Here is a 24,681-nt window from a genome sequence, read left to right on the forward strand (position 1 = left end):
CACATTGTGGGCAGCCATAGAGAATGTTAACTCCATTGCTTGTTTATCAGCGTTCATAAGGAACTCCCTCCCTGCTTGTGTTTTGCTAGGCAAGCATGAATGAACCGGGAATGTCCCTAGTAATTCTATTCCCAAAGGCAGCCCAACACTTCAGTATGTCGCTGAAGAAAGAGGAGGTGGTCCTCAAGGGACAAGGGAGGCCCACCTAAGGACCAACTCTTAATATGATGACATGCCTCTTCTCTCTCGGTAGCAGAAATGCAGATTCCAAGGCTGCTCTTTGATCTTTCCCACAGAGCGACCTCTGAAGAAATAAACAATCTGGCAGGCTAGATCAAAATAGAAAGGCCAAGTGTAGTAGTTAGCAAATGGTTTCTCAAATGTCAAGATTAAAAACCAGTTGACTGTGCACATCACACACGAGAATTCCTCCAGATCCATCGCATCTTTGTGTCCCTTTAAGACTTGTAGCATGATTGCGTTTAGTGTAATATATCTGTGCTAGCCCTGACTCCCAGTGGACACACAACCTCTGACATATAAAGGATACATCTTGTATAAATGTGACAAAAGCACATTCATTCCAGTGGGTCCTTCCATTTATGGAAGGCTGTTTGCTCCAGCAGATGCTTCTATTGTCACCTTCTTTGCAGCAACATTATTTACAGAAGTCATTGACAGTTCTAGTGTGCAAAAGCAGCAGCAGCTTCTGTTTGAGGAATGGTGGTGGCTGTTCCTCTCTGTGTGTGTCCCCCAAATCCACAACTTACTTCCAAGCACACTGAAAGGTGCACCCAAAATTATTTGAAGAGGCATCCCCCTTGCACAGACAAGAGGGACAGCATACGGTGGAACCTCGTGTTATATACCATCCCCCTTGTGAACTCTTTGGGTTACGATCTCTGCTAACCCGGAAGTAGATGCTCCCGTTTGCAAACTTTGCCCCGGGATGCGAGTGGAAGTCGCAGCGCGGAGGCAGCGGGAGGTGCCATTAGCAAAAGCGTGCCTCATGTTACGAGTGGTTTTGGCTTAAGAACAGACCTCCAGAACGAATTAAGTTTGTAACCGGAGTTACCACTGTATTAAGCATACACAATCTGCATCTTTTGAATGGAGCAAAAAACTTGTGAAGACGCATGGTCCAAATAGCATGAAGAGGCAAATAAATGGCCGCCTTCTTAGGGCTATGCTTTAAGCAGGTCACTTCCAGATGACCTGTTTACTGAGCGTTCATCCTTGTTTGTTTGCAGGAAGACTACAGCGTACTACCAAACAGTAGATATTCCACACATTCCAATGTAGTTCCCCATGCCTGGAAAAAAAATTCATTGGAGAAAGCAGATTTGTTGTTCAAAAGCACCAAATCCACTTTAACCGCACAAAATTGATTTTGCAGGTATGCTGTTGAATCTCACCCACAAAAATACCAACAGCTTCAAAGTGCCCACAGTCACCTGCCCGGCTTGATAGATGTTTAAATCAGGCCTTAAAGAAGATTGGGAAACTTGTTGGAAGGACTATAATGTGTTACCTTGGTTTTAAAGTGTGTGTTTGCTCTTTCTTGGCTCAGTTTCCAGGCAGCTCATCCGCACATTCCAGTGTTAATCCCTTCGTATATGTGCTTTCCTATTTTACATGATCCATTTTATACTTGAGCTCAGTTTTATAAATATAGATCAAAGATGTTACGGTTTTATTAAAAATTCCTTTGAAGTTCACGTAACAGTACTTGACGTGGAGGTATCAGGAGAATGTGTGCTGTTTAAATTCACCTAGGCTTCTTGGATTTAAGCTGGTTGTGTGATGAAATGCCCCCTGAATTTCATATAAACTTTAACTCTGCTCTGCTCAACACTCCCTGCTGAAACATCCTTTCCAGGGAGGAAAATCAAAGTGGTTCAAAAAGTGTGTGCTGAAGACTGACTCACACATTACCAGTGTGGTGCTGGAGCTACAAAAAGATTTCAGAATAAAAGGTGGTTCTAGTTTTTACTAGTTCCCCCTCTGTTTGGTCTAATTCAAATCTAATTTGTTTGTTAACCAGGGGGGTGTAGGAGTCATTACGGAAGGGATTTCACCTAATTTCAGCATCATTTGAATAACTGAATCACGTAGGTTGGTTGAATCACAAAAGAAGTTCCCACATTATGGAGGAACTAAAAATGCATCTCCTCCAACATTTCCCTGATAAAAATCGGGACACCATAATCAAGAAGAAGATGAGGAGGAGGAGGAGGAGGAGGAGGAGGAGGAGGAGGAATTTTACTATTTCTACCCCACCCATCTGACTGGGTTACCACTCTGGGAGACTTCCAACTTATATAAAAACATAATAAAACACTAAAAAAAAACCTTCCCTATACACAGGCCTGCCTTCCAATGGCTCGGGGGTCAGATAACTCCATACCCTCCAGCATTTCTCCGATAAAATAAGCACATCCATGTAGACCCCAGAGTTTCATATATGGCAGTGTGTGGAATGGTTTGGGACTGAGGTTGACAATATGAAAGTGTATTGTACACTAAGTGAAATTTCAGCTGTGTTTAATAATAATCTAATATCAACTTTTGCTGATAATATTCCGGTAGCTAGGCCCAATTTCCGACTTTTGCATACAGATACACGGGTGGCGCTGTGGGCTAAACCACAGAGCCTAGGACTTGCCGATCAGAAAGTCCCCACAACAGGGTGAGCTCCCGTTGCTCGGTCCCAGCTCCTGCCAACCTAGCAGTTTGAAAATACGTTGAAGTGCAAGTAGATAAATAGGTACCACTCCGGTGGGAAGGTAAACGGCATTTCCGTGAGCTGCTCTGGTTCGCCAGAAGCGGCTTAGTCATGTTGGCCACATGACCCGGAAGCTGTACGTCGGCCCCCTTGCCCAATAAAGCGAGATGAGCGCCACAACCCCAGAGTTGGCCACGACTGGACCTAAGAGTCAGGGGTCGCTTTACCTTTATCTCATAATAGTTCCCAACATTAAATGCACAAACTTACTGCAGTGAGTGGCAGCACTTTTCCAGGGATTCTGATAAAGGATCCCTCTTCGTCCCACCTGGAGATGGTAGGGATTGAACCTGCAACATTCTGCCCATAAAGCTGTTCCTCTAGCACTGAGCTACGCTTAACAGTTATGGTTAATTCTGTGATTGCCTGTTTGGCCTTCGGCCGCCTCTGGAAGCCTGCCTCTTGCGTGCAATAAAACAGCTTGTGTGTGGTCTGAAAGGCCACACAAGGATTGCTGGATATCGACTTTGGAAGGAGATCTTTTGAACTCTGGTCCCCTTTAAAACTGGAGACCTTCATTTAGAACCTTCGGGAAACACGAGAGAATGAAATAAACAGATAGCTAAGCCATGGAGGATTTTTTAAAAAGCCACACAGGCCAAAACTATAAATTATTATAGTTTTTTTCTTGAAAATCATTGTATCTCAAGTTGAGGTCGCCCCACCCTGAGGTGCAGTGTATCTGATGGGGAATATCTCCTGCCAGGAAGCAGCTCGTCAATTTATATTTCTGTTAACCACAATGGTGACTGATCTCATTGGAAAAAATAGGGAGAAGTTCAGAGTGTTGCAAAGATTATGAAAATCAATGTAAAGCTGTCTTTTTTAAAAAAAAAGTTTATTAAAGCAAATAACATTTTTTGTGGGATGGGGCAGTTGTATTCAACATAGAACATTCCATCAGTGCGATAATTTCTCCTTATGCAATGGAACATTCTCCCCCTGTCCCTCCATGTTCCCTACTAAATCTGTTTTGGGGGGCCCCATACCCTCTGGAGCTGATCGGAGAGAGGGAGAGAAAGAGGTACAGAATTAATTGTTTTTTTCTCCTTTTGCCAATAAGCGCTGTGAAATTCCTAGGTACTTGAACATCATGTTTTGCTCTCTTGGGAATTCTAATGGAAAGCATTTGTGCACGCATGTGTTTTGAGGCCCTCTTATGCCTTGCATCTGCCAGGGGAAGTATGCAACTCTCAGGGAGTGACATTCTACAGAGGAGAGCTTCAGGTGTTCGCTGTGTCCAGCTTGCTGAAAAATGAGTGTCTAGGATCAGTCAAATGGTTGGGATCCCAACACATTTTTGTAATGAATAGATCTCCTGTCGCAAACCGGGGAGCTGCCAAGGAAGGTCAGCCACAGGCCACATTTATGTAACTTTAGCAATAGCATGAAACAATTCATAAATCTGTGTTAACAGTCTATGAGTGCAAGGGAAAAGCTTCTGCCGCTCCTTGCCTTTGGAGCCATAAATCTTAATCTTGCAGAACCGCCAATGTTATAAGAACCACAACTTGGGAGTCCCAGGTGGGATTTTAAAAACAAAAAAACTGTCAGCGTTACACTATTTCTGCTCCCCTTGAAGCCAATAATACAATGGCGAACCTTTCAGGTGAAGCTAAATGTTTCTCGAAAATGCACATACATAATCACCTCGCGTCACAGAACTATTTCCAGCATGGGACACGAAGCAGATGTTGCAGGTAGGGTAGCCAAAGTATAAAAGGTCAACATTTTTTGGGGGGGAAACAAAGAGAAATTCTGCAACAATGGTGCTGGACTGTTCTGAAATCTGCCTTGTTCATTGTGTTGAGATGCTCACCAAATGGCGGAGGGGTGTGTGTGTCTTAAAATTAGCTTGCCATTGGTCCCATTCAGATGATAGTATCTCAGCTGATTAAGCCAATGATCACCGAAGAATAGATGCTTTTGAATTATGGTGCTGGAGGAGACTCTTGAGAGTCCCATGGACTGCAAGAAGATCAAACCTATCCATTCTGAAGGAAATCAGCTCTGAGTGCTCACTGGAAGGACAGATCCTAAAGCTGAGATTCCAATACTTTGGCCACCTCATGAGAAGACAAGACTCCCTGGAAAAGACCCTGATGTTGGGAAAGATGGAGGGCACAAGGAGAAGGGGACGATGGAGGTCAAGATGGTTGGACAGTGTTCTAGAAGCTACCAGCATGAGTTTGACCAAACTGCGGGAGGCAGTGAAAGACAGGAGTGCCTGGCGTGCTCTGGTCCATGGGGTCACGAAGGGTCGGACACAACTAAACGACTAAACAACAACAAATCTCAAGCTTTTCCCACCTCTTTGCAGCCCCTTCACCCCTTCTTTTAGGAAGACATAACTAAACCAGGAATTCTGGATGGGAGTTGGGAAGTTGGCTGGTTGTTTTGCCATTGTTTTGCCAAGTGTGGAGACGTTGTGTCTGAAGGAATTGGTGAGGACAGACAAGATGTAATTTATGGACCACTTCAAAGGAGTTTTAGAAGCAAGAAAATCCTCTCTTGGGCTCAAGGGAGAGAAATGCATTGCATTGCATTTGATATGCATAAATAGCACTGCTTGTCAATAGTTGCCATGAAGAGTCATCTTCAAAACCTTGTGTATGGAGTCTACTCCATCACTAGGGCTTCGAGAGTGAAACTGCTGCATCACTCTGCATGATTCAGAAAAATAGCCAATTCCTTCAGTTGCTCATAGTTCAAATCCTGATTGCAGATTCATCATACTATAATATTTCTTTAAGTAGTCCTAAAAAGGTTTCCATTCTTCCACAAAACAATCATCATTAGTTTTTCTTAGGACTCAGCTACATTAGTAAAAAAACAGTGTTTTGAATGCGTTATAAACGTGAAACACCAGATGGCGCAGTAAAGCAAAAAAAAAATCTTAGCAATTTTCTATAGCATTTTTTTTCTTTTGTTACAAAAATTTAATTTCTGACTTATTTATAGTGGGGGTTTCCCCCCTGTGTGTAGATACACCCTTATTTTAGCTGTTAGCTTTGCTGATTCCACATAGTCCATGGCTTTACTTATCCATTTTTCTTTGGTGGGAACTTCTTCTTCCTTCCATGCAGAATCCTAGTTGCATACATAAACAGCTTAGTAATCTTTTTGGAACTTATATCGCTATAATGCCTAAGAGAAAAGTTTCAGGTTTTTTTGTTTTTTTGAAAAGGTATAATCACTTTAAACATCTTTTCTTATCGCAGCCAGGCATTTTTCTGGAATAAATGCCTAATCATTAGAAACAAAGCAATGAAATACAGAACCAGTATATTTCTGAACTAACTAGAAGCCTTAATGGGTGGGACACTCTCTGGAACATGAGAGTGAAGGAAAGAGAAGGGGCCTTCTCATTCCTGGGCCTCATTTGACAATGTGCTAGGATTGGCTATACTCTGAATGGCAATCTAACCACCTTTCCATCCAAACAGCCATCTGTGGCTGAATCATGGAGCAAAACCCTTGCTCCCAGAGGAGGTCAAGAAGCCAGTGGCACAGATTATTGGCTGCAATGTTTATACTGTAGGAGAGAGAATTTTGGCCTTCATCACCAAGTCTGAATACAAATATATACAACAGGAGAATGTTGTGAGCAGGAATACTGATTACTGTAGTGTTTGGATTGTTGGCAGCAGATGTGGCTAACTGAGGGATCAAATCCTTGCTTAGCCAGGGAGTTCATTGAATAGTCAGGAACAACTATCTCCCTGCATAATAATGATAATCATTTTATTATTTGTACCCTGCCCATCTGACTGGGTTGCCCCAGCCACTCTGGGCGGCTTCCAGAATATACAAAAACATAACAAAACATTAAACATGAAAAACTTCCCTATACAGGGTTGCCTTCAGATGTCTTCTAAAGGTTGTATGGTTACTTATCTTCTTGACATCTGATGGGAAGGTGTTCCACAGGAAGGGTGCCACTACCGAGGAGGCCCTCTGCCTGGTTCCTTGTAACTTCACTTCTCGTAGTAAGGGAACCAGCGGAAGACCCTTGGAGGAGGACCTCAGTGTCCAGGCGGAACGATGGGGATGAAGACACTCCTTCAGGTATCCTGGGCCGAGGCCGTTTAGGGCTTTCAAGATCAGCACCAACACTTTGAATTGTGCTCGGAAACATACTGGGAGCCAATGTAGGTCTTTTAGGACTGGTGTTATATGGTCTCAGCGGCCACTCCCAGTCACCAGTCTAGCTGCCGCATTCTGGATTAGTTGTGGTTTCCAAGTTACCTTCAAAGATAGCCCCACATAGAGCATGTTGCAGTAGTCCAAACAGGAGATAACCAGAACATGCACCACTCTGTCAAGACAGTCTGTGGGCAGGCAGGGTCTCAGCTTGTGTACCAGATGGAGCTGGTAGACAGCTGCCCTGGACACAGAATTTACCTGCACCTCCATGGACATCTATGAGTTCAAAATGACTCCCAAGCTGCACACCTGGTCCTTTAAGGGCACAGTTACTCCGTTCAGGACCAGGGAATCCTCCGCACCTGCCCATCCCTTGTGACCCAGAAACAATACTTCTGTCTTGTTGGGATTCAACCTCAATCCGTTAGCCACCATCCACCCTCCAATTGCCTCCAGACACTTACACCTAACCTTACACAATCAAAAATCATTAGCACACTTCCAGCCAGGAAAAAAACACTTGAGGAGGGAGAAGAGCACAGCCACAGAGGGGTGAAGCCTGGGAAGAGTCACAAGGGCCAGGCAGAGAGGCGGGGGGGGGGCACTCAGTTTCTGAGCCTGAGATTCCCCACTACAGAACAAAACAAACTCCTCTGCCCTGAATCAGAATCTTGTTCTGAGCTCATTATCATTTGAACCATATATTCTTGTTTTCATATCGAAAACCTGCTTATCTTTCTAAACCATCTAGTATGTAGTATGCCATAATATTTTATCCAACGCTTTTTAAACACTGCCGTCCAATAAGTAAACCCTTGGGCTTGTTCGACATAGGCTGGTGTGGAAAAAGGAACATTGTTTAGAAGCATCTGCTTCATAGTGCAGCGAGCTCGCCAAGAAAAATATTTGTGCTGCTTCGTGCTGAGTCAACATATGGTTCAGAATAAACAACGCGCTCGTTTTGCTTGGCGCAATGGTTTGTGTCATGGAAGGTCGCTGGCAAAACATGATGGCCACTGAGATGCTGCAGCTTGTCCTCCTCCGGGATCCAAGAGAGTGTTTATAGCACTGTATTTATGAGATAACATAGAGATAAAGGCTTTGTCGCTGGTGTATAGACCCAGCTGGATTTTTTAAAGATATATGTAGAGCACCGTGTTTGGCTGAAGCAGCCAGTTTGGAAGGATGCCAAACAGGGCTGTGGAACTTGTGGCCTCCAAAGTTAACTTAACATTCTCTCCATCCTTGACCATTGGACATGCTCACTGAGGCTGATGGGAGTTGGGAGTTCTACAACATCCAGAAGACGGCAGGTTTTCCATTCCAGATGCAGAAGATGTTCAACCTTATGTGTGGCCCTCATCCCTACTGGGACCCAGAAGTGGCCTTGACAGGCAAGGTAGGAGAACTGTTGCCTTTGGACCCTGCTTCTGAGCTTCCAGACAGCACCTAGAGAGGTCTGCTTTTGGACAAAGGGTGCCAGATTGGAAAGACCAGCTTTTCCCAACCTTGGAAACACAACTCCCATCATTTCCAGCCAGCATGAGTAACGGTCAGGGAAGGTGGAAGTTAAAAGCAGCAACTGGAAGGCACCAGGGTGGGAAAGGATGAGATCAGGGATGGAAGTGCCTGGAAATCTCAATAATATTCACATGTTAACTCTTCATCAGAAGAAGGGGTGGGAGATGGTCCCGAGAGTCCAAGGGCTTGCAGATGAACAAAGGATAAGGAAAGGTGTCAATCAAAGAAATTGTTTCTAACTCACACATTGCTCCATTCTGTTCTCCCAGTGGCAAACCGGAAGCCTGAAATCAGGACCTGAGCACAACAGCACTGTCCTCATTTGGGATTCCCAGCAACTAATATTCAGAGAAGTGGAGGTAGAAATATAGCCATCAAGCCATCGATTGACTTACCCTCCATATCTCTCCTGAATCTTACAACCTTCAGCTTCAGTAAATGCCTCCAAGTGCTAGAATTACGAGAGAGGAAGAAAAAAAATCTCTTTCCTCCACACTATGCAGAAGGGCTGAGAGATTCCATATCACAACTGATGTCAAAAACTGGAGGAGTGGGTGGGAGGAACCAGCTGGGGAACCCCAAAGAGAAGAAGGCTCAGAGCCTGGGAACTGGTGGGGGGATGATGATGAGTGGCCAGAGGGAGAAGACTGGGAAGAGAAAGTGTCAGAAGATGAAGAGATAACAGGGCTTCGTGAGCTGGGGGAGTTGGTGGCAGAGAGCAGTCTAGAATCGGAGGCAGAAGCTGAAGCAAGAGGGTGGGAGGAGGAAACCCAAGAGGCAGAGATGAGTCAGGCTGGTGAGGAGTCACAGGGGTCTCCCCCTCCTGCTGTAACAAGCTTCCCTCCTGCCTTGTCTCCCAGAACCAGAAGAGAGCTGAAAAGGGCAGAGCAGAGGCAGACTGCATGCAGACGCAGTCTCCAATTGCTTGGGGAAAGCACTGGAGAGGAGGGGACATAGATGGCAGTGAGGAGGCAGGGACTTTCAGTCTTGGCAGCTGATTCATGGGGCCAGACCTACTGGGGATGAGCTGCTGTGCTCATTAGGCCTGAGCCTCAGCTAAGTGTGCGGAGATTGTGCTTTTGCTAATGAAGAGTTAACTCAAACTTTGAACGGTGTGATTGAGTGCTGGCTGACAGCTGATTATGTAAACTAGATTGGTGGAGGAACAGAGAGAAATGACTAACAGAGATGGGAGCGTGAAGTTTCCAGTCCTGGGCAGGGCCCTAAACTTCAGCTCAGGAAGTTTACACATTTATCTGACTATGTGCAAAGGCATTCTTGTCTGGGTGACTGCGTGTTTGTGCAAGGCCTTGCAACCAGGGCAGCTGTGGTCCCTGACCATTTGTCAGTATGTGCCTTGGGACTTTGTGGTGGTTGCAAACGGCAGCTAAGAGGACCCTGAGGTACTCCATAGTTCTGCAGGCTTTTCTCTCTAGGGGTCAAGTGCACTTGGCAAATCTCTCAACAGACTGTCACATGTCTGGATGTTAAGAACTTCCCGTTCCCCTGCTGTTCATTTCTGGAAGACATGCTGTATCATCCTGTTAATGATCGGCAGGGTACCAAAGACTTCCAAGTCCCCTTCGCTGTAACCCAACTCCGACTGCCTTATTCCCTGGCATCCCCGTCTTGTGAACTGAATCCAACTCCCCCAACGAAAACTGATAAATTTAGAAGGCAATGATCTCACCGCCAAGGAGAGTGAATGACACTCTTTTCATTCATATAACCCTGCTGGCTTTGTGCGGTGTATAGCTCTGCTCATTCACCACCAAGTTGTTTGTTTACACAGGACATCGCTCCCCCTCCCCACATCTAAAGTTCCCGAAAATTCTGTGTCTCCTGTGATGGATGCACAGAAATATACGTGCATGTTCATTTGATTTGCAGCCAGTCAGTACATACAGTGTATTCCGTTTTCAGACAAAATAAATGAACGAGGTTTTAAAGGGGGTTAGAATTGCAGGACATCGATCAGTGCTTTTCTGTTCTTAACCCACACATCTAAAATGGTCCCTTGTGGAACAGGGTGTATACAAGGAATTGATTTCTCCATTCTTAAATTCAGCTCTCCATATTTCTGCAGCAAATTTGCAATTAAAAACAACAACAACCCTCACATCAGTGCGAATTTCTTCTAATAAACACATTTTGGAAGCAATTTTCCGATAAAATACATACAAGATGAAACCCTGTACTCTTGCCCACCTGATCAGATTGAGCAATGTTGTGACTCAGGATAAATCAAGACATGAGATATAGACACATGTTCAAAATCACCTGTGAAGAACTTCCTGCTCTGGAAGGAGTTGGGTTTTTAGAATTGTTCTGAATGCTCCTGCTATGATATCCAACATGCCCCCCCCAAAAAAACTCTTCGTTTCCTCTTTCAATTGATTATATTTGAAATTCTGCTGCTGCGTTTAGCTTATTCTCTGATCTTGTTTTCGTAGTAGTGGTTTTTATTTTTGAACGTCGTGGTTTTTCGCATAACAGAAAGTCGTGATAAAAAAAAAGTTTTAAAAGAAAACAGAAAACAAAAATGACATTTCAAGAACAGTGTCCTTGCTGGTTATTTTCAAAATACACTTGTGTCGCTTCCTGAAGTTGCGGCCTTCACTCAAGTCAACAACCACACTTGCTTCAGTTTCCTATTGGGAATGTTGCCTAAGCAGCAACTACAAAGACTGTGTTGGCACAATTGATCCTGCTGATATATTGAGGTCCAGGCTCCTTCTTTCATCCAAGCTTAGTCATTCAAGAGAGGAGGCCATGAAAAGCTGCCCTCGGTCGCACAGCTCATGCATGATCAGCTGCCACTGCCCTCTCATACATGCGCTCCAGAATGCGATAGATGCTCGCAAAGCTCGGCCTGTCAGAAGGGAGCTTGCTCCAACACAGGCGCATGAGGTTGTACAGTTCCAGAGGGCAGTTATCTGGGCAAGAGAGGACATTTCCGTCTCTCACGTAATAGATGACTTCCTCGTGAGCCATCCCATAATAGGGCTGCAGGCCAAAGGCAAAGATCTCCCACAGGACCACGCCGTAGGCCCAGACGTCAGACTCAGTCGTATAGCGATTGTAGAAGATGGACTCGGGGGGCATCCATCGTATGGGAATGGCGTCGTTCTCGTTGGCTTTGTAATAGTCTGCCGAGTACATATTCCTGGAGAGACCAAAGTCTGCAATTTTGACCACCATGTTTTCTCCCACCAAACAGTTCCTGGTGGCCAAGTCGCGGTGCACAAACTTGCGTTCCGAGAGGTAGGCCATGCCGGCTGCCACCTGTTTGGCAATGCAGAGCTGGTCGGTGCACGAGAGGCCAAGCATGCTGGGGCTCGAGGGCCTGATCCGCATGTCAAGGTTATTGTTGCTTAGGCTACAGAGGTTGCGTGGCGATCGGTTGCGCAGGTATTCGTTGAGGTCCCCGAAGGCCATGTATTCGAAAAGTAGGCACATGGGCTTTCCAACAGCACACACCCCTGAAATCAAGGATAGACATGCAATAAATGTTTGCTTGCTTGCAGGCCAACAAGCTTGTCGGCAACAGCAAGGTGCTATTTAATGTGCCATGATATGCAGGCATTTAAATAATAATACAGTGGTACCTCGGGTTAATTACTTAATTCGTTCCGGAGGTCTTTTCTTAACCTGAAACTGTTCTTAACCTGAAGCACCACTTTAGCTAATGGGGCCTCCTCCTCCTGCTGCACCCCCGGAGCACGATTTCTGTTCTCATCCTGAAGCAAAGTTCTTAACCTGAAGCATTATTTCTGGGTTAGCGGAGTCTGTAACCTGAAGCGTATGTAACCTGAAGCGTATGTACAGGTACCACTGTAATCTTATAGGTTCTTTTCCCCCCTACAGAGGATTTCCAGCAGTTAGCTATTTAAAAAAGGAAGTCCATAAAATGCTTCCTCAACTGGTTAATTGCAATTGCAACTTGGAATTGCAACTACCAACACTCAAACTCTGGGTTTTAGGAGTTTTATTGCTTCTGTTGTTAACAAGATCAACGATAACTCATGTTATGATAATGAGTTGCTAGAAGGGAAAGTTGCGTCGTACAAAGCCACTGCATGGCTCAATAAATGTGTTAGTGTTGTGCGAATAACCATGGCACCAACGTATGTACTAATTGTGTTAGGACCATTGCTGGGAAGAGAATCAACAGTCTCTTCCTGCCTGGGCCCTCTCAAATGTGCAGCCTTGGCCACAACGCTGTTCCCTGGTTGTTGTTTTTCCTTTGAAGGCTGTGCATGAAGGCTCTTCGGCACTGGCAATTTCCAAAACTACAAGTACATAAAAGGAAGATAAGGAATGCTAAAGCTGTGACAAAACTATGCCTGCTCCTTCCTATTGCATGGAGGTCGAGCCCTAGAGGTCCTGAATTTGCTAACATGTGCAAAGAAATGAGCAAAAAAGCAAAACAGAATTGTAGAAAGGCCCAGCGCTTGAAGCACAGAAACACAACATGTAAAATGCAATGTCTCACTGTAACACCCCCCCCCAAAAAAACCCCTAAAAGGAAGCAATTGATTCATTTCATCTGGAAGATGAATGTTTAGGATCCAAAGGGTCTGTGCACCTTGGTGTGAGCAGTACATAAAGTAGGGGAATTTACTGCTCTTTTGGCTTCTATTGCCAAACAGCCTAACCACTGTTCTGTTTTAAAAGCGGTCTGCCTCTTTCGTACAATAGGTGCTCCTGCTAACAGATCTCTGGCTGCATTTATGGTTTTCTCCCACATGTTCAAATCTCTTGTTTTCATGCCAGCTAATAGCTGTTCAGGATTTTTACAGATTTCAGCTGCTGGAGCATTAACCACTGGAATGAGCTAAATGATTACATTGTGCAATTGTGCAACTTTTGAAGTATGAATTGCTGAAGTATACAGCCTTATACAGCTCATATACAGCTAATAAATGGACTATGAAAAGTGAACAAAGTGTGCAAGTACATTTAAGCCTCTGGTGTCCTGATGGACATTTCTGTCCCATTTAGTCACTGAGGCTGCATTTTCGCTCCTTCTGGCCATTGGGGGACGGGGGACGGGACGGAGACAGACATTTCACATTTCCAAAACAGCTGGTCCAAGCTAAAAAAGAAGTATGCACGTAAAAGGGTTCTCGGGTCAAGTGATGTTCAACAGTCCCACACCCCCGCAACATGAAACTGATGGATTCCTTTGGCCTTTCCTAATTTATCCAGCATGGTGATAATAAACAAAGGGATCTCTCCAACTGAGTGTCCACTTCCTGTTTCCCCTTTCTCCTGCTGAAATGTACACAGTCACTTGGGCCCGAGGAACTAACTTCAAATCCCTCTGTAACACCTCCCCCTGCCCCCCCAAAAAAACTTCTGGCTTGACAATATTTCTAGCAAAATAAACTTTGTTTGGATTGATTACTAGAACCAGTCATATTCATTTGGAGAGATTTGCAGCTGACCAGCCCAATGACCTATGATGTTGACGGGGAGAACGGAGGCATAGCATGATAACATCAAATCATGCATTGTGTTACGCTAGGCATTATCAGAAAGAAGGAAGGAGAGGCAGCTCTGCTTTTGCAAAGGATTCTGGGAGAACACTCAGTTCACACACGGACAGATAGATCAAGGACTTCCGGTTAACATGGCGACAGGTTAGGCAGTTGGATCCGGAGCTCTACAGATAGCACAATTTTAATTGAGTTTTAACCTCTTTTAAACCAATAGTTCAATTGGTTAGAGCATGGTGCTGATAACGCCAAGGTTGCAGGTTTGATTCCCTTTTGGGACAACTGCATATTCCTGCATTCCAGGGGGTTGGACTAGATGCTCCTCAGGGTCCCTTCCAATTCAATAATTCTATTAATTAATTTATCAGTTTCACACATGCATCCAGATGTGTCAGAGGCCTGGTTTGCACAACGCTGTTTTGTTCTTGGCTATGGCATGCAGTTGATGAGATAAAAGATAAAAAGGTAACGGACTCCTGGATGGTTAAGTCCAGTCAAAGGCGACCACCTACGTCCTGCAGTTGATGAAGGGAGTCTTAAGCCATGAGTTCCAGTTCGGGTGACAAACTAAGTCAAACCTTCGCTTAACTTAGAAAGGAACACAGAAGAGCAAAATGGTAGTCTTGGTAAGCCGCAGTTTGGCTCCCTGTGTCACGTGAACCAAGTCAGAAGCAGCACAAAAGACCAGACTCCATGTTCTGTTGCTTTTGGTATGGCAACTGCTAACTCAATATGTCACCCAAGATGGCTGCCTAGTCTGCCTGCATCTTTGAGCCAGTGGTGTGGGATAAGGTGTGTGGGGGGGGGGGTCCATAACAATAAAAAATGCATATTGATGGTTTTAAGAAGAAGAAGAAGATGTCAGATTTGGTACCTAAAAGTTTCACAATGTTTGGATTATCAAATTCAGCCATGAGGGCCGCCTCTCTCTGGAAGTCTGCCTGCATGTCTGCTGAGGCTTCTTCTTTGAGCATCTTCACAGCCACCATCGTGAATGGCTCGTAAGGAAGCAGTCCAGGGGCCCTAAGAGAGGAGGAGAACAAAAGGGAACGAGGCAGAGAGAAAAGTCACGCGCAGCTGCAGAAAACGAGAGCATCCCTTTTGCTATGCATTTTCAGTGAGCAAAACGTGCACTCACATGAAAAATGCAAAAGATGCGTACAAAATGCATCAGTTACTGGTGATTACACAGAAAAGTATTTAGAAGTGTGTGTTATAAATAAAAGTGCATGTTTTATGGAAGACATGCACACAAAATGTGTACAAATGCTTGCCATAATGGCATGCAACAGGAGAGAAAGGGAGAGAAAGGATTCAGGATTGTGTGACAGTGAAACCAGAATGGGGTGGAATGAGCTGCTCAGCTGATATCTAGGATCTTGCCCATCCCATTCTGGTGCGACATTCTTTGTCCCCGACAGCAGAAAGCATATCTCCCATATATATCTCCCATATATAACCTAAGGAATAAGTTGCTGGCTGGTGACACCATTCACTTTTCTCTCTCACTGCCTCATAAACACCAATTGTGCATCTAGCTCTGAGGACTTTGTGTGTCAGCTGCTGGCTATTGTACATAACTGTCTCTGCCTCTGCCTCCCTTTGATGTCCACAGGCTGCAACCGCAGAGGAACAGGTATGAATAGAAGGAGGCACCCATTTCCTTTCTGAACCAGGTTCATTGCTTGCAGCGCTGTGCTGTTTCCATTCTGCTGCGGTTCAGCTTCTGACGCTAACTACATTATTTCACTTGCTGCGGTGCTGCAGCAGATAATGTACAGGCAACCCCCCATTTACGCACATTCAATATGTGTGTGACTGCGCACATGCCCATCGTGCCAAACCTGGAAGTGAAAAGGTCAGGAAAACGTCACAAAAGGGGGCGGAATGGGGCAGGGCAGAGGCGGGGCAGAACGGGGTGTTTGCAGACTTTTCCAATGGTGTTTCAAATATGTCTGTTTGCCCCTTTTTTGGGGGGGTGGTTTTGTGGGAGGGCCCCGGGCCTCCCTTGTGAAATGGCATATCGCATGCCAGATCATCCTCCTGCCGCCAAATCGCCCAATGGTGGCAGGATTTGGAGATCGTCCCCTGGGTGCGAGGCCAACTGCCCAATAGCGGTGCTTGGCACTGCAACCAGGGCCAGGATAAATTCCCGGCCTGCCAAACCTTCAGTCTCCTTTGTGCCGCGCCAGTTCTGTGGCAGCAACAAGGATGCTAGCTTGTTAACCTACCAGTGGCAGCAGGTTCCTGCACCCTTGCAGTCCCCATCACAAGACAGTTGGGCAACAAGTGAAGGGGTTCCTACCATGGAGCTGGTGCCAGAATGGGCCCTGTGCCTGCTCCTCTGCTGCTTGTCTAGCCACCATCCGAGGTGTGGGATGTAATCCACTTGGAGCAGTCAAATACAACATTCCTTGTTTTCCTAGAATGGACATGCAAGGGGATGTTGGTCCAGCTAGTATAAACTTCCTGTTCCTCTTGGGCTGGAGCATCCTTCCCTTGCATGTGACTAGAGGTGGGCGTGAACTTACCTGTCCAGGTAACAAAAGGACGAGTCATGCAGCACTCTCTCCCTTCTCTCTTTTTCTCTCTCTTCTTCGTTGGACCAGCTTTTTAGCTACGAGTGCTCTGCTAGCTAGCAGAAGCCCTGGGACTATTCCCCATATGGGGTAGATCCACATGTACATATTTGTAACTAAGTCTGCTTTCAGGAATCCAACTGTGAACTGATGATGTGAGTAAACTTCTTTTATTGACTTTAAATAAGATTGTTGTGTCTTTATTCTTTTAAGAGGGGTTAAAGGGAACTTACCAGGAATGCACAATTCAATCTTAAAGGTAAAGGGACCCCTGATCGTGGACGACTCTGGGGTTGCGGCGCTCATCTTGCTTTACTGGCTGAGGGAGCCGGCGTACAGCTTCCGGGTCATGTGGCCAGCATGACTAAGCAGCTTCTGGCGAACCAGAGCTGTGCACGGAAACACCGTTTACCTTCCCACCGGAGCGGTACCTATTTATATTCTTTGATGTGCTTTCGAACTGCTAGGTTGTCAGGAGCAGGGACCGAGCAACGGGAGCTCACCACGTCGTGGGAATTCGAACCACTGAGCTTCTGATTGGCAAGCCATAGGCTCTGTGGTTTAGACCATAGCGCCACTCGCGTCCCTCCTAATTCAATCTTAGACAAACTGAATTGTTTAATAGTGAGAGGCTTACACAAGCCTGCAACCAGCTATCTGCTGTACATGTAAGAAAGGGGAATGTAACTCTGCCACATAAAGAAACTTGCTAGTGCAAGTTAGGAGGGATATTAATAAACAATATATCCTCTCCTGGCACCCTGAATATTCCCACACTAGGTTCAGGAGCCCTGCTTAGAAATAAATCCCTTTCCCACGTCCTAGCATGATCTGAGTGTATCTGGCTTCAAGATGGAGCTCGAAAGGAGGTAGGAAGGGAAACTGACAGCCTCAGAGTGGCACCTCCACTCCCTCTTGCCTTAACAAACCCCCCTTTATTCAGCTGAGATTATTTATGTCTGAGCTGGCCCATGGCCACGCCTATGGGGATGCCATCTCCGTGCTGTCCCTATGTATGGCATTATATAGGAGGAGACGCCTGCCTGGGGAGATGTAGCAGGCATCCCAAAGCCAACTTGCCCAGCTGTTGCTGAAACGTCAGGGTGTTTTACTACCCAGTAGCTATAGGAAGTCCCAGTCTCCAAAGCAAACTTCCAGTTCTCTTATCGCCCGCTCCGGACATGTGGCAGTGTGACAGCTGCAGTGTGGATACAGTAAATGTCACATCATTGTCAAATGCCTGAGAATGGCCTCCTGCCCATCTGAAAACAAATCTTCCAGGAGAGCAACACAGCTGCAAGGCTGGCCCATGTGGTTTGGCAACCACGAGCGACACCGTTTTCTGCACATGCCTCAGCTCAAGTTAAATGCCTTTTTGACCTTTGCCTTTGGGGGCAATGGCCATTCCTTGCTTAGCTAATTCATCGAAACATAGAGAAACGAAGACCGAAAATGTGTCTAACATTGGGATTCATGTAAACAGAAACGACCAGAGATGACAGCTGGTCATTTACCTTGCTTGGAAGACCCGGCCGAAAGCGCCTTCTCCAATATCTCTCACATATTCGATATTGTTCCGTGGATACTCCAGACTGAATAACTTTGGGTTCAAGAGTAGAGGCATGCGCTGGTACATGGGATTGGGGTGCAATCTGTCCAATAAGAGCTCAGAAGGAAGTGTTGTCAGGGCTGGGGGTGCTGACACCCTGAAAGAATGGATGGAAGATTTGTTGCAAGATTAGAGCAAGCATAACGTTGATGATGATGTTGCTGTGGATATTAAGCAGTTTACCAGTAAAAATAATAATCAATTACACAAGTATTAAAAATAAACTTCAGTAATTGAATGCATCCACAAGTAAAAAGAAACACAAGAAACAATCCTATTAAAACATCAAAACGTAAGCATCCATAAATAAAATATGCAATAAAGCAATGCCTTTGAAACATCAACAATTAAAATAGGGGACCCTCGTTGAGAGATCAAATAGCACCAGCAGGCAACTTTTCAAAACCATCAACTGTAGTAGTCAGTCTGCAGAGAGGTGTATGTGGAAATAATTAGTGCATGAAAAATATATAAAGGATGGGATATCTGTATGAAGCTATTTTTATTCCAGGAGTTGACAGGGGTACAATTTATGTAGGAAGAAATGCCATCCCTTCCCTTTGGTCCCCAAGAACATCTGTATTCCTAGTTCTTCACACCGAGTGACAATTAAACTGGCCTATATACATAAGTCAAATGTGCCAAAAATACTTTTCCTTTACTTCAGCAAAGGGCAGCTATGTGGCCTCAAGTTGGGAAGACTGCTATAGTTATTATGAGTTATAAAAAGGTAACTACAACAACTGCTCCTAAAATACACTGCTCTATTGTAATCTAACCTTGCCTATATCCAATGTCCTTCTACATCTTACTGAGAATCTCCCCATCCCTGAAATATTTTTATCCCTCTGCCTAATGGTAGGGCTGGCGCGACCCCTTGACTATTCTGCTTAGCTAGCTTCTCGAGCAAATTTTTAAACCCTATTTTTACCACATTTAAGAGAATCGTTCATGAACAAACATAGAAAATGGTTACCGGAGAAGTTCTTGTATGAAGGCAAGATGCCTTCAGTGTGTCTCTTAGACAGGTGGTAACCAAAATGGGGAGAGAAGGGTTTCAAGGTCAAGGGTCAAAACGTGCATTACGTCAGCCAATGACACGAATCTGTTTTTAATATGAGCAATTGTTGTGACCCAGCCTCGACTAGGCATAGATAGGCCTGACTATTTCTAGTCCACAATCGTTTTGCATGTGCTGATTCATAAATCCTTTCCATCCAATTTCTGCTTCAATCTGATTTTTTTTTTAACAAAAAAGAAGTGCATAATGTTCACCCTCTAAATGCACTTTTTCACAATAGACACAGCTCATGCATTTATCCTAAAATATGCATTTTTGTATGCGTTTTAACCCAAATACCATATTTTTCTGTGTATAACACGCCCCATGTATAAGACGACCCCTATTTTTGGGGACCACAAGAAAGATTTTTTTTTGTGGGGGGGGATTGCCAAGTGTTATAGAGCTTCTTTTGGGGTGGTCACCACCACCAATCGCTCTACAGCCTGCCCACCAATGCAAATCGCACTCATTGCCCTGGGCACCAATCGTCTGAACGCTCGGTGGAAAAAGCCCAACTTCCCACCCCACGCAACCACAGCCAATTGCAAGCACGCCTCGACACTGCCGAGGCGGCAATGTCAAATTGCCGCAACCACAGCCAATCATCATCAGCCCTAGGCGCAGCAACCAATCACAAAGCCAGTTGCCGCTGCCAATCTCCTGCTGGCTGCTGCAACCAATCACCAGTCATGAGAACAATGACTTGCAATGACATCATGAGTTCATATTCACAATGGAAACAGCAAGTGCTCTACTTGGCACAGAAACACTTGCACTATTCAGGAGTGGGGAACCTCGGGGTTCAGGGCCACATGTGGCTCCCCAGGCCTCTCTTTTTAAAGAAAATATTAGCAATTTCAACATAACAAAATATTAAAATATATCCTATTCATTATTTTTCCCCTTTTTTCCCACCTCCCCATCAACCCTCAGCTCCTCTGATTTCTCCACACATATTATTCTTTGCATATTGTAAAATTGTATAAATCTTTATATTATCTGTCTACTATGTTAACAATCAATAAATTTGTGTATGTTTATTCAAAACCAGCCAAGGAGTCCAGTTCATTTTGTTGTCTTTTTAAGTAATTTGTAAAAAGCTCCCATTCTTCTTTGAAGTCACAGTTGTCCTTATCTCACAGTTTGTATGTCAGTTTAGCCAGTTCTGCATAGTTCATCAATTTCTCTTGCCACTGTTCTTTTGTCGGGGTTTCCTCATTCTTCCACCCTTGTGCTATCAAGACTCTTGCCACTGTTGTAGCATACATAAATAAGTTATTTATTTTCCTTGGCAGGTCTTGTCCTACAATCCCTAACAAAAATGCTTCTGGTTTTTTTTTACAAATGTCATTTTAAACATTTTCTTCAATTCATTATATATCATTTCCCCCAAAAATTTAACTTCTCTACATTCCCACCATATGTGATAAAAAGTCCCTTCTTTTTCTTTACATTTCCAACATGTATTTGACCAGGCCTCTCTATCTGGCCCTTGGGACCCTCTTTAAGGCCCCACCGCCTCCTTGATCCTGCCCACACACCCTCCAGTTCTGGGCTTGAACAGTTCTTGCTCCCTCAAATGCTTCTCACTTCCTGTAGGGACAGATGTTCCTCTGACTTTTGCATAGTTGGACTGTAATCTCTTCTGCAAAGGCAAGAGTTGCACCCATCGCCCAGCCTACCACTAGGATGCCAGAAGGCTGCTCCCTAGGCAAGGCAGCTTTTGGGTTGAAATGAGTCCCTCACCTCTGCTCTACTACAAGAGCTATTAGTCCAAGTGGGACTTCTTCACACACACACACACCCCCCAGTTATATTTTATTAAATATAAAATTTCACATGGACGCTTCAATACATAACAAGTTTTTGGTTGTTTTGTCGACTTCCCACCTTGTTTTCCATACTGTTTTTTGTTTCTCCCCCTTGATGCACCTTATCTTCTCTCTCTTATGTCATAATAACCATACAATAATCTCTCATTTCTTCTGTTGCTCATAGATCAAATCCTGCATGCGAATTCGTCATGCTGTAGTATTTCTTTAAATAATTTGAAAAGGGCTTCCATTCTTCCACAAAACAATCCTCATTAGGTTCTCTCATTTTAGTTGCCAATTCCACATAATCCATCACTCTGTTTATCCGTTCTTCTTTGGTGGGAACTTCTTCTTCCTTCCATTTTTCTACATGCAGAATCCTAAGTGCTGTCATTACATTAGACCAAGTGGAACTTCTGATTAAATATGATTCGGACTGTCCTTCTGCTGAACAAACCACCCACAACATTGGTGAGCCAAATTCTTCTTCGCCGCCTTTGCTTCTAATTATTTCCTCCCCGTGATGGAAGAAAAGAACCCCTCGTTTGTATTAAAACAAATCAGCACTGCAGTTTTAACTGCAAGCACCATTTCAAAGCTGAAATTAATGGAATGAAGTGCTATCAAATCAAATATCCTTTATTAGGCACAGCAAACCACACATTATCAAACAGACACCGTATACAAATTATGCAAAATACTAGTTCAACATAACAAGGTTTGTCCCAGTCAGATCTTTAACTCCAAAGAAAATCAATTTGCATAAATAATACAATACAACCACTAAATCTCTTTATAATGGCCCAGTCTTTCTACATGGACAGCACTCAAAAATTCAACCACTGTTAAAGTAATTTGATCATTACTGTACGAAAGCAGGTTCTGAACTGTTGGTAGCGTAGAAGTCAGCCTATTGAGTGGTAAGGCCTCTAATAATTGGCTTCTGGCATAAATGCCAAAATCACAAGAAAAGAAAATATGCTCCAAAGTATCAGGTTCCTGTTTACTACATTTGCAGAGACACTCTGATTCTGGGAGAGCTAAATATCTTCCTCTCACTATCATTGAGGGGAAAATATTAAATCTGGCTAACATAAACATCCTGCACAATTCATGATTCGTGAATCTCTCTCTCTCTCTCTCTCTCTCCATGAGTTTTACTTAAAGGTGTCTCTCTCTGAAGGAGGCTGCAACCAGGGAAGCCCCAGATCTTACCTTGTTTTGTTTTTCAGCTGCTTGCGCCTCCGGCAACAAACAAGAGCCAGGATCACAAGGATGATCAGCATCGCAAAACTGGAGATGATGGAGATAATGACAGTCATAGAGTATGTCGGGGAAGAAGAGGGGGCAAAGGGGAAACGTGGAGGAGCCGCACTCAACTTCGTCGTTTCCTGGGTCAAAGATGCTGAAAGGGAAACAGGGAATTTGAGAGTGCTTGCTTGCCATTTATTTATTTAGAATCATAGAATCATAGAATCATAGAGTTGGAAGAAACCACAAGGGCCATCGAGTCCAACCCCCTGCCAAGCAGGAAACACCATCAGAGCACTCCTGACATATGGTTGTCAAGCCTCTGCTTAAAGACCTCCAAAGAAGGAGACTCCATCACACTCCTTGGCAGCAAATTCCACTGTCGAACAGCTCTTACTGTCAGGAAGTTCTTCCTAATGTTTAGGTGGAATCTTCTTTCTTGTAGTTTGGAACCATTGCTCCGTGTCCGCTTCTCTGGAGCAGCAGAAAACAACCTTTCTCCCTCCTCTATGTGACATCCTTTTATATATTTGAACATGGCTATCATATCACCCCTTAATCTCCTCTTCTCCAGGCTAAACATGCCCAGCTCCCTTAGCCGTTCCTCATAAGGCATCGTTTCCAGGCCTTTGACCATTTTGGTTGCCCTCCTCTGGACACATTCCAGTTTGTGAGTGTCCTTCTTGAACTGTGGTGCCCAGAACTGGACACAGTACTATGGGGCCTATTTCTTATTTAACAGTGATATATATATATGGAATCGTGAGTTTGCAAGAAGGCTAGAAATGTAATAAATAAGAGACTATAATCTGCAAAACCCTATAATCTTTCTAAATCTTGAGCAGTTTGTCCTTTACGGTATCTTTTCTTGCAAACTGAAATGTTGCAGTGTGTAAATGTTAATGTTCAGGGTCCCAGAAACTACACACCATTCCATTCTTAAAAAAACAAAACTAAAACCCATCAGTTTTCCAGCTGCAGCTGTCATAGAATCATAAAATTGTAGAGTTGGAAGGGACCACGAGGGTCACTGAGTCAGTCAACATTCCATGGTCACTGAGCACATTGAATGCTCACTGGGCTGTTTTGGGGGTTCTCCCCCACTTAGGTATTTGCCCTCTTATAGATTTTCTGTACTTCTGCAAACTCTGGAGTTCCCCTAAGCCTGCTGAGGCCTCCAGTGTGTGCATGCAGGTGGTGTAATTTTGGCGACATGAGTAACGGTGCTGACAGCCTCAACATCAGAAATAGATGGGGAGATAGATTCGTGGTTCTTCATACCGATATCTGGCAGACTGGCTCAAAGCTATCAATAGCGCTACGCAGCTCAGATCTACGGCATGCCTGCCACATCTCTCAGCACAATTTATTGATTCAAAACAAGCCAGCTAAAACTGGATGCACCACATATTGTAAAAAATAAATAAAAAATGCAGCGCTAAACATTCTGAAGCCAACGCGTAATAAGATCAACACCCCAAGCAGCACCTTTTGCTATAAACTGTACATTATGGTTTCTCACCATCTCCGCAATGAGGCACGTTGCAGTATTCCCATTTCACAGATGAGTCCCTCGTGTAACACCAGGGCCGTGCATTTTCACCCCCTGGATTGCGGCAATAGTTTTCTGCATTGGACAGCTCTGGGAAAGCCAGTGGGGTTTTCCGGTGTGAATGGGGTACCTGGTGACAATGAAAACGAATACTTCTTCAGAGTGAGTTAAATTCTGTTGGCATCTTGAAAAACAATAATCAAACGTCTGACGGACTGGTTGGTGATGGGACCTGCTTCCATGGAAGTGATTTGTACCACTGGCTCCCAGGTATACCTCAAGTCAGTGCTGTTTTTCTAGAAAAAGAGGTGCCAGAATTCACCATGAACACCTTCCTTGTTCTCTTATAATGGCGTCCACTTGACAGATGCCAGAACTGGTGAGTTCTGGTGAGTTCCAACTGGACAAATCCCTGCTTTGTCTGCTTTAAACCATCACTGCCCTCCAGCTTCAAATAAACCTTCTTACCTGTTCATTCCACTTCTGACAGGGAATCCCAGAGGTTGTGACATTGACAGGACCCTCATAGGTTAACCCATTGCCTTTGTAACAAGTTGCTGAAGAGAAACAGAGGAAAATGGAATCATAAAGCAAGGTGCCACATCACACTGGGCTGAACAGAAGGCCATGCCCCTATCTCAATGCCCTCCTGACGAACAACAACTGGGCTGAACCTCTTAGAATGTCCTTTTACCAGTCACTGGAAATCACAGGTCAAGGTGTGCCACATTTCCCTTGGGAGGAGTGTCACTTGGCGATGGCTGATAGGGTTCCAGTCGGGGTAATGGATGGTGAATTTCGAGATCAACCAAGGGGCTACTGGAGTGTCCTGTCTTTGACTTATCTAGATTGGGCTGGCA

At 44.6% G+C, this 24,681-nt stretch overlaps 1 protein-coding gene and 1 long non-coding RNA gene across 2 annotated transcripts in view; one reads left to right on the forward strand and one right to left on the reverse strand.

The window, feature by feature from the left end:
- The window catches only part of LOC307206619, a 143,335-nt gene that overhangs the window by 48,318 nt on the left and 70,336 nt on the right, over nucleotides 1-24,681 (forward strand). The window lies entirely within an intron of this gene.
- Nucleotides 10,574-24,681, reverse strand: part of MUSK (muscle associated receptor tyrosine kinase) — a 55,292-nt gene continuing 41,184 nt past the window's right edge. The window contains exons 13-18 of the mRNA XM_079958910.1: nucleotides 24,290-24,378; nucleotides 23,792-23,951; nucleotides 22,234-22,423; nucleotides 18,047-18,238; nucleotides 14,828-14,976; nucleotides 10,574-11,934 (exon numbers count right to left, since the gene is read on the reverse strand). Coding sequence (XP_079815036.1) covers nucleotides 11,252-11,934; nucleotides 14,828-14,976; nucleotides 18,047-18,238; nucleotides 22,234-22,423; nucleotides 23,792-23,951; nucleotides 24,290-24,378 — 1,463 coding nt within the window. The 3' untranslated portion in view covers nucleotides 10,574-11,251. The remainder of the gene's footprint in view (nucleotides 11,935-14,827; nucleotides 14,977-18,046; nucleotides 18,239-22,233; nucleotides 22,424-23,791; nucleotides 23,952-24,289; nucleotides 24,379-24,681) is intronic.

The sequence above is a fragment of the Podarcis cretensis genome, assembly GCF_951804945.1.
Source record: "Podarcis cretensis genome assembly, chromosome: 17".
In the NCBI taxonomy this organism is placed as follows: domain Eukaryota; kingdom Metazoa; phylum Chordata; class Lepidosauria; order Squamata; family Lacertidae; genus Podarcis; species Podarcis cretensis.